General features: G+C 41.3%; 1 protein-coding gene across 8 annotated transcripts in view; it reads right to left on the bottom strand.

Moving 5' to 3' along the window:
• Positions 1–14,560, bottom strand: part of LOC137369084 (fibroblast growth factor receptor 3-like) — a 262,049-nt gene that overhangs the window by 222,413 nt on the left and 25,076 nt on the right. For 5 of the 8 annotated variants that reach the window (XM_068029689.1, XM_068029696.1, XM_068029760.1 and 2 more), the window contains exon 1: positions 5,401–5,482. The exons of 1 other annotated variant lie outside the window; for it this stretch is intronic. In XM_068029689.1, coding sequence (XP_067885790.1) covers positions 5,401–5,438 — 38 coding nt within the window. In that variant the 5' untranslated portion in view covers positions 5,439–5,482. Of the gene's footprint in view, positions 1–5,400; positions 5,483–7,508; positions 7,526–8,430; positions 9,094–14,560 lie in introns of those variants that run through there. 2 more of the 8 variants (XM_068029727.1, XM_068029752.1) reach the window with 2 other exon arrangements.

The raw sequence follows: 14,560 nt of genomic DNA, 5'->3' as shown, positions 1-14,560 counted from the left end.
AAGTGTACTGAACAATGACCTCAGATGGAAATGGGCTGATGCCTTTTACTTTTGATCCAAGGAATTTAATGAGAAAAACACAGGACATATCTACTGCTGACCTTGCTCATTGTTTTTAAAACAAACAAAACCCAGTGCTCCAGTTGGCATTAATTCAATGAATAGATGATCACAATCTGCACATCAAAGATTTTTCAGCTGCATATGAAACACAGACTTTGCATTTTTGTAAACAAGCCACACTGCTTTCCAATGCTTGTATCTTGCCTCAGTTTCCATAATGTCAATAGAAGTTGCCTGTCTCACACGGCAAGGAACCTCATTTGTCTTCCCTCATTCTGGCCAATAAGTGCCATCTGCTCATTTCAGTGACCTGTCCTGTCGCACTGAGGGCTCCTTTGTCCCTTCAGCAACCTTCTATCCCGGCACCTCGACTACTTGAGGTCAGTGACATGATTCTTTGTCCCAGGATTTCCTGCAGTGAGCTCCACTACAGATTACTTAAGAGCAGAGAGCTGACAGTAAAACCAGGAATGACAAGAACTCTCTTACCAGGAATTATCTATCCAAACACCCCAAAGCAACATTTAATTCTCAAAGTCCACTGCTCCCTTTATTGAACCATCCTGCAAGCCAATCTTATTCAAAGCTCCATTTACAGTATCGTTCTCCAGTAGATATTTGAAATACCTTTTGCATGGTTTCACCAATTGTGTTTCGAATTATGCTCGATTTCTAAAAAACTCTCAGTGGATGCAGTCCTTTCCTTGTGAGCAAAAGTACAATCTCATAGGATTCAGGGAATGAGATTATTACCAATTAACAAACTAGGAATAATCACTGAAAACAAACTTTTGTTTCAAGAGGGCTTCACAGAGTATGTTAGTGTAATAATTGGACGGATTAGTCAAATAAACTAGTCAAATGTCGATGGGTAATGAATACAAAACAGCCTTAAGAAAATGTTTTGTGTTATTTATACATCATGTGGCTGGTTTTTAAGTGGTGGGTGGGGGAAAGGAGGGAATTTGCTTCAGAAGTACAGCTACTCTCCTGAATGAACTCCTTTAACTGCACAAGATTAAAATGCTGTACTTGGAATTGGTGGAAGGATTTATTTGCCAGCTAAAAAGATGCTCATTCTTATTGGGAGTACATTTCCACAAGCACTGGGTGTCCTCCGTTATCTCACCCACATGGTCATCCTTCATTTGTGAGGTTAGCAGTGAGTATTGGAAGGTTATCTAAACTGGGATATTCCAGGAGACTCCAAATCTTGTCTTCACTGCTGTCAATGCATGCAGGCATTCCAGTCAGGGTTACTGAACAGCAACTATGAATGGGAAACTTCGATAACTTAAACCCCCACACCCTCAGATATTGAGCAGTGTAGCACCCTTATATTGCTACTTTGTTTCTTGAGAGGATTTCTAAAGGCGCAACCCAACATGAAGCCTACAATTAATAATAACCCAATGCTGTCATTGACTGCCAGGATTTATTGCTGCCCTGCTCATCCAGTCCTATACAACTAGCAGCTAAACATTAGCTACTGTAACAGGTCTCTGCAGCTTGGCTAATTTTTAAACCTGAATACAAGATCCTGGTGTTTAAAAAAAATCATGAGGTGAAGCCACCTCCACTGTCCATTCTCAGCATCCCTCAATAACTCCTGAACTAATGCTTTTCAAACATGTCACATAGATAAATTTGAATTTGAATTGATATTGTGAACTTCACGTAAAAGAACGCTTCACAACACTTTGCAAACGAGAGAAAAGCACCTCCAGCTAAAAGGGGAAAAAGATTATGGGAGAGGGCAGACTGAACACATGGTTAGAGAGGGATAGGTTTTTGAAAGAAAAAAAGACAAATAAACTTGCAATTATATCATGCCTTATCACATGCAACAGCATTCCAATACACCTCCCATTTAATAATTTACTGATGAAATGCACACACTGATCTTATGCAGGCAAACACTGCAGTAGCTTGTCCATCATGAATTCCCACAAAATGCAATGAGATGAATGACCAACTAATTTGTTTTTGATGGTATTAGTTAATGAAGGAATGTTGACCAGGACACTAGAACTCCAGCCTCATTCTTGAATTGTGACATATATCTAAGGCAGTGAGACAAAGCATTTTAGGAAAATTCTTTTGAGGGGCAAGGCATTGGTTTCTGAGTTGGAGGGAAAGTGTTACACTGAGTGTCACGGTCCTTGATGTAAGTCGAATTATAAGAGGCCCAATGGATTCAATGTTGCAGAAAAAACTAAAAGATGAAAGATCTGAAGATGGAGCCGCACAAGATTTTGCTGTCCGAATTCAGGGCCATAGGCATCAAGCCAACAGATGAAAAGAATCCAGAAGAAAAAAAAACAAAAAAATCTTGACGAGACCAGAACAAAAAATAAATCACACTTTGACGCATTGTATAACCTTGAACTCAGCAGAGATACAACCTTGCAACAGCTTTGTAATACAAATGTCAATAACTGGTGATTCAAATTTTTTTTTAGTTCGAAATAACAAGCACTTGAAAATATCCTGAATAAGAAAGGATTTCTTTTCCCCCCTCTTTGATCTTCCCTCCTGCTCTATTGAAGACATTGCCTCCTCATTAGGGAGAGGTTCCCACTGCACTGACTTTTGGTGTTTCATTCAAGCAGTCACTCTTCACGCGCAAGTCTAGACAGCAAATACTGATGGCCTAGGGAGGAACACCATAGCTGGGTTCAATCCATCCTGACCTGACGGTCATACATATCAGATCATTGCTTGAAAAAGAGAAATCTTATAGGATATTGGGAGAAAGCAAGAAAGTGGGATTAGATGAGATTGCTCACATGGAGAAAAATACTAGTGCAGACTTGTTGAGGCGAATGACCTGTTCCCATGCTGCAGCATTATACAATTAAACATTTACATACACTTTCCAGTAGGGGTCACTAAATAACCATAAGGAGAGGGAACCCATAGACCTTGGGACATTTTTCTATGTTAAAGGCACTATATAAATGCATGTTGTAGTTGCTTTCTCCCTCCATAACCTAGGAACACTAGGACCTTGAATGGTGACATCATTATCACAGTCTTAGCTAAAATCAGAAAACTAAATACAACCCAAGGAAGGAACCTGGCTCAGTTGCGAGCTGCCATTACCATTTGGGTCACTGGGAAACTTCACATGGAAGTATCACTTTTGTTTTAATACCAATTTTCTAATTCTAATGAGTTAATTTGGTGGGAACACAATAAATGTCTTAGGTGATGGCTAGACATCTCTAATGGTTTCAACATTAGAAGAAGTTTTTTCAAAATGAAAATGGCAGAATCTGGTCCATAATTAGTACCTTCACATTGGTGGCATTGTAACCGATGTGCTTGGAGTGTGACATTTGCACTGTTTTAAATGACTTTTTGTTACTGAAGCAGAGAGTGTAAAAGTGTGACCTCTATGCTAAAATAGTGTTTCGTACATTACAACAGTGACTGCACTTCAAAAGTACTTGATTGGTTGTAAAGTGCTTTCAGACACCCTGAGGTCATGCGCTATACAAATTCAAGTCCTTTCCTTTTTATGATTTTTTTCCCCCCAATGTTATATTTATTTCATGTAGAATCTGCCAAATCATTTTCTTGTGTGTTTCTGCCTCCCTTCCCACCATGTTCTCCCCTCCTCACTTTTGCTTGGGTATGAATCCACAAAAACTGGTGCTTTCTGGCATCTCACCTAAGATGCCATTCTTTTTGTGTGAGCCTAGACAGTGAGTAGATGTAGATAGTACATTCAACATGGTGAGATATCACAACTGAACCCATGCCTGCTATACCCGACATTCATACATACGTACTTTCCCCGGAGGGTCTCTCAATAGCATTATGAGCAGGAAGCCTTTTGTCCCACTGCCTAAGGATGCTGGGATCAGTTGTCATGCTCTCACCACTGCTCCATCTGATACCAGCTACCTTCACATAAGCAGGGACTCATCCTAAGTCATTCCCAATTTATGCAGCTTAGTGGTTCATTTACCCACTAAGACTTTAGGGAAACCTCTGTGCAGTGGTTGCCCAGCAGAATATTCCCTTGGCCACAGCAGCATTCTTGAAAGAATCAAAACCAGTTTGGCTGATTCTCGCATAAGCACATACTGCAGTACTCAGATACAATAATTTAGTTTAGTTTAGAGATACAGCACTGAAACAGGCCCTTCAGCCCACCGAGTCTGTGCCGACCATCAACCACCCATTTATACTAATCCTACACTAATTCCATATTCCTACCACATCCTCACCTGTCCCTATATTTCCCTACCACCTACCTATACTAGGGGCAATTGCTAATGGCCAATTTACCTATCAACCTGCATGTCTTTGGCATGTGGGAGGAAATGGGAGCACCCGGAGGAAACCCACACAGACACAGGGAGGACTTGCAAACTCCACACAAGCAGTACCCAGAATTGAACCCGGGTCGCTGGAGCTGTGAGGCTGCGGTGCTAACCACTGCACCACTGTGCCGCCCTAATAATGTAAAGGTATTTTGGATTTAATTTCAGATGGGTCTCCTACATCTTTCACCAACTTTTACCCTCACCCCTCCTCCTTTCTTCACGATATGGTGCTGGGGCACTTCTTGCCCTCTAGTACCTTTTTCAAATGGCCAATGTTCATGTGTGAGAGTATTGCTGAGTGCTGGCAAGCTATCTTACTACAGAGCACATCAGAACTGAATTTGACTCTCTCGTCAACCAGCATCACACACGCACACGTCCAGAAGGGGCCACTGCACAGTGATCGGCAGAAGGGTGCCTGGTTCATTTTCCCTCCCCCAGCTTGGGGAAGTGTGATAATGGCAGCACCTCATCACTGCTCTTGGTGGAGATTGGTTGGTGTACCACAGACTGACAAGGGGACATGCTTTTAAACGGTTTTGCAAATTGAGAAAAGGAAGATACCACCAAAGCATATTGAAAGATATTAAAATTTTGAGCCAGCGCAAAGAGAAGCCTCCATCTAACTGCAAGGGTACCTATGTGCCTAATGGTAACTGTTGAAATGACCAGTGAGTTGGTCATTCTCGAGTACAGAATTTCTTTCACATTTTGTGGTAACACATTATTTCTGTCGATACAGGTTACTCTGTTGATGTATGTATACATGTTACACATTAACCCTTTCAAGGCCAGACTACAAACAAAAATAAGTTTCATTTCTTTTGAAAAACTCATTGCCGAGGCCATAACTGATTAATTTGTATTCTTTGGATTGACCTTTCGCTAAATCTAGTTTATTAATAAGTATTCAGAAAAGAGGAAAAACAATCTTGAAAAGTGCTGTGGATTTTTTTTTAAAATAAAGCTAAAACATCTTTCACTATGGAAAGTTTATTACCTCAGCTTTTTTTTAAGACTCATTTGCCTGATGTTCATCCACAGGAAGGCTGCTTCTAGCTCAGTGTGTAATAAGGGTCCTTTTCTTTTCTGGAGGTGAATCATTCTGCAATCTTTAGCCCAGCTCCACATACCATGAGCTGCTAACTGGCTAATTATTCATTTACCAGCTCAGGCTAACACAGTCAATGCCATCAATCTCAGGTGCCCGAAACAGTCTCATTTTTGTGACGACGGCAGGTTTTTCTTTGTTCTACACACATGCCTCTTTTTCTGCTTACAGCACACATTCACTTCTCTACATCGCTAATAAATGTGTACAATATTGTAGAAAGAGTCTCACAGGAATGCACTGTACATCAAGAAGAATGGCACTCTGTGTAACCGTAAGGCTGAATACTACACTAGGGAGTTGAAATATGCTGAGCAGAGTAAATAGGTCTTAGTCTCTTCAACACTGAGCTCCTTTTTACAAGTTTCTGAACATACATTTTCCATCACACAAAGCATGTACACCACATAGATTCTGTGCAGTTCTTGAAATAAAAATGCTGGAAACACACAGCGAGTCAGGCCAACATCTGGAAGAGAAAGGTCAGACAATCCTTCCATCGACAGCTATAGACCTTTCAGTTTAATGGTTTTAGGTGGATGATAAGTGTTTTGAGTCAGTGTCACACCCAAAACGTTAACCCATTTTTTTCAAACACATTTGACATTTGTTTTTTTTTCACATTTGTGCATTCATTTTAAGTTCTTTTCCAAAAAATGTTACCGTCCAATATACAATTAAGAGAACACGACTCAGAACACGTCACCCTCCCAAAACCATTATTGACCAAAAGCGTTTGGACCCGAACCCATTAAAGGACGTTTCCCCCTTTCTGATATTTGGCTAAGCTGCTGTGTATTTTCAACTGTTTTACAAAAAAAAAACTAAACCAGTTTGCAATATTTGCATTTTAAACGGACGTGCAACCCCTACCAGTGTGCTGACAGGGTTAATACTTCTCAATGTGATGAGTGTCTCTAAAGGGCTGATATCGCCAACGCTTGCACATCGTGTATCACAATCAATGGGAGGGTGTCCTACACCCTGCTCAGATAATAGCACCGAGGTCTCAGGGGCTCGTCACCCACGCTGGTACAAAGTTAAACACCTTATAAACGGCAGTAGGTCACTTTTAGAAAGGGATTATTGCTGATTGCTCCCTTCGTGGGAAAAGTTACATCTGCAAAATTCATACTCAGCAAAGACTTTGGCTCCCCAATTGCCAGCAGCGTCCTGGACACACAGCAGTGAAGTGACTGCAGAGGGCCGTCCAGAGCCGCTGTTATCATTACACTGGTGGGACCGATCCTGAACACCACCAGAGCATTGAGAAGCAAAGAGATAAGGGAGGGAGACCTGCATGATTGCTCGTGGATTGTTTATGATGATTTACTATCACGCTCTAGATACCCATTTATGCAAGGAATTTGGACATTTCTAATTGTTTTTAGATCAAACATTACTCCAATGGCTCCCAAAACAATTCCCTTCCGGAAAGTACAACAGATTAAAAAGTCAGGATGATGAGCATTTGCAAGAGCTCACTCTGAACCCAGTAAAAATTCAGGCTGGCACCCGCACCATTCCGGCTCTGAACACCCGGGTTTACTGCAACTTTAAATCAAACTGCAACTGAACAGAATTCTGCAACTGAAAGTTTCAAACAAACGTGTTCCTCTCCGGTAGCATTTGCCAAGTGTTTGAGGCATCTGGTGACGGGGTGTAAACGATATGACAATTAGCCGAATTCCCAGAATATTTTCTCTTTTTTTCTTCCCAAATCGCGTTTTTCAAACTCACGTCTATCTGCAAGTGGGCAGTGGAGACCAGAAAAGGGATTTCAGAACCCACAGAGACTCTCAAATGGTTATACTGACTTCTTTGGGGATTTTTAAATGTTGTTACAGTAACCTGACAGCCATGCACTAACACTGAGGAGGGGAGGGGAGTGCTGGGGACCACAATAACCTGGGTCAGGGTGAACCTGCAAGGAGCAGGGCGACCAATATTCACTGACAAAATCTATTCACCAATCCGCCAGGGCACCCATATCTCACACAATGCCGGAGCTTCAGATGTTCCAATGAAGTTCTTCAATTTGAAACATAAGCTAAAGTAAAAGCTCACTGTGGGGGGGGGGGGGGGGGGGGGGGAGGGGTTTAGGGTTTCCAGTACAGACTGCCGCCTCCAAAGTTCAGTAAATAAATCAATGAGGGAGTTACAGCCTGGGATCAAGCCAGCAGCTCACACATTTCAGTTAATCATTGCACAGTCCTCTTGGAGATGCTCAACAGCAACACTATTTTGTTTATTCTGGAGAGGTGGAATACAGATGGCAACAAAATATATACTTCACCCATAACTCAGAAAAGTGGCCAAGTCGCTGTCCAGCAACATGACTTTTTTCTTTAAAAAAGAAAATCTAACCTCCGATTATTGAACGACTTGGGATCAAATGAAAATGATACTTAATGCTTTGACCGCCAATGGTAACTTTATATTCCAGGCTTTAATTTCAGTGGACAAACTCTTTTGCCTGTAGTTCCATACTATGAGCTATGGTTTTTAACACCTCGACTCAACAGAACAAAGTTTGCAGTGGTGTTATGTAGATATAATATAAATACATGTACACACAGAATCCACTCCTCGTCAGTCAGTGTCTGGTCCACTAGCTCGCTCTCTTTTACAATCTTCCCCCCTTTTCCTGCTGCGTTTCTGAGTGAACCCGTGCAGTAATTTCCCAGCCCTCCTCCACACGCCTCTCTGTCTCCAGATATCATACACCCCTAATTGGCTCATAGCTGCTCCCCCAAGGGATGCGCTACAGAGCTCTACCCCCACCCCCCCCCCCCCCCCCCCCTCACCCCAAGGCAAGACCAATGAACTGATCTTAGAATCAATCGTCCTTCCATTAAGATGAAAACGAGAGAGAGAGAGAGAGAGAAACCGACAGAAAGCGAATCGAACTTTACTGACCAGTAGCCGCACACTGATGCTCCCAAGTTAAAAAGTTCGGACTCAAGTCAGGAATCCCTCAGGTCCCCCAGCATCAAGTTCAAGGTTTTCCTCGAGTGTATTAAAAACGATGAGAAGTAAAGAATTTGGTGGAATATTCAAGTCATTTGTAAATCCAGCATGAAGCACAACACTGCAAACTTGTGCTTGTCAACCTATCCAGAGATGGCAATCTCTTGAATTCAGTTTTAAGAGCCGCTCCGTGCCTGTGAATCCAATCCTTTACTCATCAGTTTGTGTGTCTTTTTTTTAACCAAGATTTTCTTTGCATTTTCTCTTTAGTTTTCCTCCTGCGCCTCTCAGCTTTTAAACAAAATGAATTTTGTTTTCTTGTGCCCAGTGCTGCTTCTTGTCTTCAAGGAGAGTTCCTGGATTGTGAGGGCTGGAGAGTTTTAAAAAAAATCAGGGTTGTACACTGTGTTCTCTAGAGGTGCTGCTTGGCTCGGTCCGTCCTCTGTGTGTGTGTGTGTACCAGCACTTTTTGCTTTGCTGACTACGCTGTGTATGAGTGAGTGTGTGTGAAAGCTTGGCTCGCAGACTTTAACTGCCAGTGGCAGAGGGAAAGAAAGAGAAAATTAAGGGAGATCAGATTTCAGTCTCCAGAGCACTCTGCAGTGACGCGCGGTGAAATGTAGGCAGGTTTAGTGGGAGGACAAGGAATACGAAAGCACCAACTACAACGCTAGGCTCCTCCCTCTCTTCTCAGAGCTGCCCTGAGCTTATAACAACTGATATAATCAGCGACACTTTTTATAAAGCGTTTCACTTTGTCCAGTACCTTCACTTAATCTCTTTCTGCACAGATTCCAATCACAAGGTTACATGGTTTATTCCCAAAGTGTGTTGTATGCAAGAACACTGTTAAAATTTCCAAAAGATCAAACATAATTTTTTGCACCCAATTCGAAACAACCTCAAAAAAAAAAAATTCCAAATGCATAAATATAACTGGAGTTTGCATTTAGATAGCAGTGTTGGGAGGAGCACCATATTGCCATGGACCCCTAGTTTCCGCTTTGATCGCTATTTGGGAAATTGCGCCCAAAATATGCCTGAAATTGCGCTTGTCAGGTTACAGTTCAAGTTTCCGCTAAAATTCATTTGCATAATCACAATTGTAAAATCTTCCATGAACTAGAGCAATCGTACAGCATAACAGAATGTAGTTGTTTCCTTGTTTTTCCCCTATCCATTAAAACAAATGATTGACGTATTTAAGAGTGGTAACCCTGGTGTAGTTTTATTGATAAAGCTGAAAATACATTTATCACCAAAACAAGCCTTTTTAATGAGTTCCCAGTCCTCCACCTTTCAGTAACTTGACTTAAAATCACTGAATATGACTTTAACAAACTATACTGAATCATTTAATAGTTCCTTCAGTGTACATTAGTCAGGTTCTTAGAAAATTAAATAATTTTTGATATGAAAAAAACTTTTAAAATGTGCCGTCTAGTGCCTGCATGCATTAGAAAATTAGTGCAATTGGCAGAATCTAGCAATTACGACCCGGGGGGGGGGGGGGGGGGGGGCAGTTTTGTGGGCGGGGTCTGATCCGGGCAAATTGAAACTTGAAGCAGTGTGAAAGATCATAGACAACGCAAATATAGCTGAATTTTGGCATAACTCACTTACGTTTAAAATTCCATCATCCTTTGCACTAGTTCTGACTAGATTGCGCGGATATAGCTGGAAACCTGACCCTGTGGTCCTTAAAACAGTCGCCAATTTTGGATTGTAAAGATGTCTCGATAATGATAATAATTTAGAAATTAGGGTGAGTTTTCCACTTTGGCTGAAGTACAGCAGTCATTGAGAGAAATTATGTTGCAAAACTCTTAGTTAAAGAACGGAGACAAGCGAATGCACTGAAAAAGTCTGCACTGTAGTATATGTAGTGCTTGGTCACATAATGATTTCATATATACCGCTAATAGAACTTCTGATAGAGCACCTACTGATGTAACATGTGATGATGCATCCCTTACTGATATAGCAACTGCTGATACAGTATCTATTCTTCTAGTGCATATTCAATAAACCTCTGTTGATATAGTGTCTGCTGATATAGTCCCTATTGTGACCTGATATAGCACCCATTATATAACACCTCCTGTATGTTGCCCATTAATACGATGCCTCCCAATATAATGCTTACTGATATTGTGCCTGATGAGATAGCACCAATTAATCAGTGCCTACCAATATGGTTTCTACACGGGTTTTGATGGGGAAGGTTGGATGTTTTTTCTTCCAGAACATAATATAAATTGGATTGTACGCTATCTCAAGCCGTTGTGTGCCTCCTGGTGTCCAGATTAGGCAGGGAGAGTATTGTCTCCCAACTTATTCAACCAGAAAATAGTGTACTGCAGGGACAAAGTGTGGAGGAGAGGGACAAATCTACTTTTTACAATGCAGCACATCTGAATAGCATGACTGCCTCTCAATGATACCATCGTAAACATCAGTGGAGTTTTAAACCAGGTAAAGTTTGTCTTGCAGAACACCTTATCAGGCAACAATATCTTTTCACAAACTCAGGAAAGAAATGGGCTTCGATTGCGTGTTCCTCTGGGTGATATATACAGCTCTTTTCATTATAAATATTTGACAATACTTTCAGCTTCACAAAGCCATTAGAAAAACTGAGCGTTGGATTACATGCTCAACAGTGCAACAATTTGATCCATACTTGACCTGAAATATCATGGAGGTTGAGTCATGAATCATTAATTAATACGTTACTAGCTGCAATTAAAATGGTTTTATGTCACAGAAATCAAATTGCATTAAAGTAGTCCTGTGTTTCCCCATTAACAATTAATAGCTGCCCAGAGCTTAATTTTAGAGTAGTCATTATATCAATTTGCACAAGGGACATTTTTTGAAATATTTAAGAATGGTTACACTTTCTAGGCCAAGTTAGAAGCACATTATATCCAAGGGGTGCTAAAGGAAACTGTAGAATTCATCCAGCACAGCGTACAATTTGGAAACGTGCAATGGCCAAAGGAACTCGCTGACAAACGGATTGTAAATGACAGTCCGCTGTTCCTCAAAACTAAGGCAGATGGCCTCTGCCACTTTGCAAATCAAATACTCCTCAACTGAACTTGTTTGCTGCATTGGCCTAAGGAAAAAGAAACATTCAAGCAACTGCAGTCATTCAAACAACTTATTCCCTTTTTATTTAAACACCCTAGCGCCAGGAACGAGAAAATCTTACCACACTGTAGGTAACAATAGCAAAAATTATGGACTAACAACTTTAAAATAAAATATCGCTTCTGGTTTTATTTTTTGGAGGGGAATGTAAAAATGAATGAATATGGTTTAATTTCCTTTACCTTTTGTTTGAGCATACAATGGGTAAAGCCTAATTAGCCAGACTACTGTGAGCAGGCAGTGTCTTTCCCTACAGATGAAGGGGGTGCGTGAGGTGGCAGTCTGATCAACAGAGAGAAAGGGAGAGGAGAGAGTGTCACAGACAGCTCGGCATTGAAACTCTGAACTGCCACCAAATGACAGCTTTACAGGCTGCCCAACAATGGAGAGAAGCTTTGCATTAATGGACAGATTGATGAGCCTAATTTAGGCCGCTCCGCTTCTCTGACCCCTCTACCGCTCCGACGAGCATTGACACTCCTCATTCTTTTCCACTTCGACACTATTCCGCTGGCTGAATAAACTTATCAGCCACAGTAACTCCATTCTGAGGACTGAGAAACACCTTTGTGACACCCGCAGAATAAAGGCACTGCTTTGCAAGACAAAAGGGTCCCATAATCTCCTCATTGTCCCTCATTAGGATGGCAGAACCTGCCTAATTGGAAAGTTATAGGATCCAACTAATACTCCTTAAATTAACCTGCTGAGTAATAAAGAAATCTCTCTCCACCCAAATACATATGTGACAGGGTTAACACTTACTCTTTGTTTGTAAACTCCATGCACCCCTACCCTCTCAGTCTCTCTGTCTGAAATCGAGTGACAGGATTTTAGGTGCTTTTATGTTCTGGCAGGCAGCTGATGACTCATGTATACATTTAATGGCCTCCACAGGACTGACAAACAGTATCACATCAAAAGAAATAACTTTATATATAACCTTATTAAATCTTGGTATCTAGTGAATTATTTTTTGGAGTCTCATCATTACAGTAGCCAATATATGTACATCAATATATGTACAAGGTCCCACAAACAAAATAAGATAAACAGCCAATTAATCTACTTTTTTTTGATTGAACGATAAATGTTGGCCAGGACACCAGGTGAATTCCGCAAATAGTGCTACGAATTTTTTCTTAACTCCACGTTAACAGGCTAATGGAGCCTTAGTTTAATATGTCACCCAAAAGACATCACCTCTCATTATGACACTCAAGTGTCAGATCGATTCTATATTGAAGTTTTGGAATGGATCTGAACCCATGACCTTCATGACTCAGAAGGTCATGGTGCCTTTTTTTTATATTGGATTTATTCAACATTAAAAACATTTACGACATCATGATCATTCCATTGCACCACACAATGTACCAACAACAGAAATAAGGGCAGGACCAAAACATAAACAACCTCACCAACATTCCACCATTCTGCTCAGTCATTCCTCCACCACTTATTAGCTTCAAAAACTAGTTTCATTTGTCTCCCATGACATAAATACATTTATTGTGCTTTAAAAACTGATCATAAAATGCCACCCTTAAATTCCTTTCCAAATAACACATTCACAGAGCCTTATAATGATCTTTTAGTTAACGGTGCTCTCAGTTGAACCAAACTGATACTTAAGTTCACACGAAAGTCTTTGTTGATGGCTCAACATTTATTCAGTAACATTCAGGCAAGAATGTTCCACGTTCAATTGTCAGTTTGTATTGAGTGAGCAGATTTTAGTTGGAGTGCAGCAAGGTTGTAACAATTATCCTCTGTGCCAGGATTAAGAACAAAAGCTATCCCTGGTGCCTGCTCTGGATCACTAATCAGAAACTCTGATGCTTGAAAAATCTACTCGAATTCTTCGAGGATGTAACTAGTAGAGCTGATGAGGGGGAGCCAGTGGATGTGGTTTATTTGGACTTTCAGAAGGCTTTTGACAAAGTCCCACATAAGAGATTAGCGTGTAAAATTAAAGCGCATGGGATTGAGGGTAGCGTATTGCGAGGGGGAAAATTGTTTGGCAGACAGGAAACAAAGAGTAGGAATAAACGGGTCTTTTTCCAAATGGCAGGCAGTGACTAGTGGGGCACCAAAGAGATCGGTGCTAGGACACCAGCTATTCACAATATATATTAATGATTTAGATGAGGGAACTAAATGCAATATCTCCAAATTTGCAGATGACACAAAACTGGGTAGGAGGGTGAGTTGTGAGGAGGATGCAGAGAGGCTTCAAGGTGATTTGGACAAGTTAAGTGCGTGGGCAAGTGCATGGCAGATGCAGTATAATATGGATAAATGTGAGGTTATCCACTTTGGTAGCAAAGACAGGAAGGCAGATTATTATCTGAACAGCTATAAACTGAGAGAAGGGAATATGCAACAAGACCTGGGTGTTCTCATACACAAGTCGCTGAAGGTAAGCATGCAGGTGCAACAGGCGGTAAAAAAGGCAAATGGTATGTTGGCCTTCATAGCGAGAGGATTCGAGTACAGGAGCAGGGATGCCTTGCTGCAATTATACAGGGCCTTGATGAGGCCACACCTGGAATATTGTGTGCAGTTTTGGTCTCCTTATCTCAGGAAGGATGTTCTTGCTATAGAGGGAGTGCAGCGAAGGTTTACCAGACTGATTCCTAGGATGGCGGCACTGACGTATGAGGAGAGATTGAGTCGGTTAGGATTATATTCGCTGGAGTTCAGAAGAGTGAGGCGGGATCTCATAGAAACCTATAAAATTCTAACAGGACTTGACAGGGTAGATGCAGGAAGGATGTTCCCGATGGTGGGGGAGTCCAGAACCAGGGATCATAGTCTAAGGATATGGGGTAAACCTTTCTGGACTGAGATGAGGAGAAATTTCTTCACCCAGAGAGTGGTGAACCTGTGGAATTCGCTACCACGGAAAGCAGTTGAGGCC

The sequence above is a fragment of the Heterodontus francisci genome, chromosome 1 (assembly GCF_036365525.1).
Source record: "Heterodontus francisci isolate sHetFra1 chromosome 1, sHetFra1.hap1, whole genome shotgun sequence".
Taxonomy (NCBI): domain Eukaryota; kingdom Metazoa; phylum Chordata; class Chondrichthyes; order Heterodontiformes; family Heterodontidae; genus Heterodontus; species Heterodontus francisci.
Note: the sequence above shows the minus strand (reverse complement) of the source record. Positions and strands in the feature narration are given on the sequence as shown.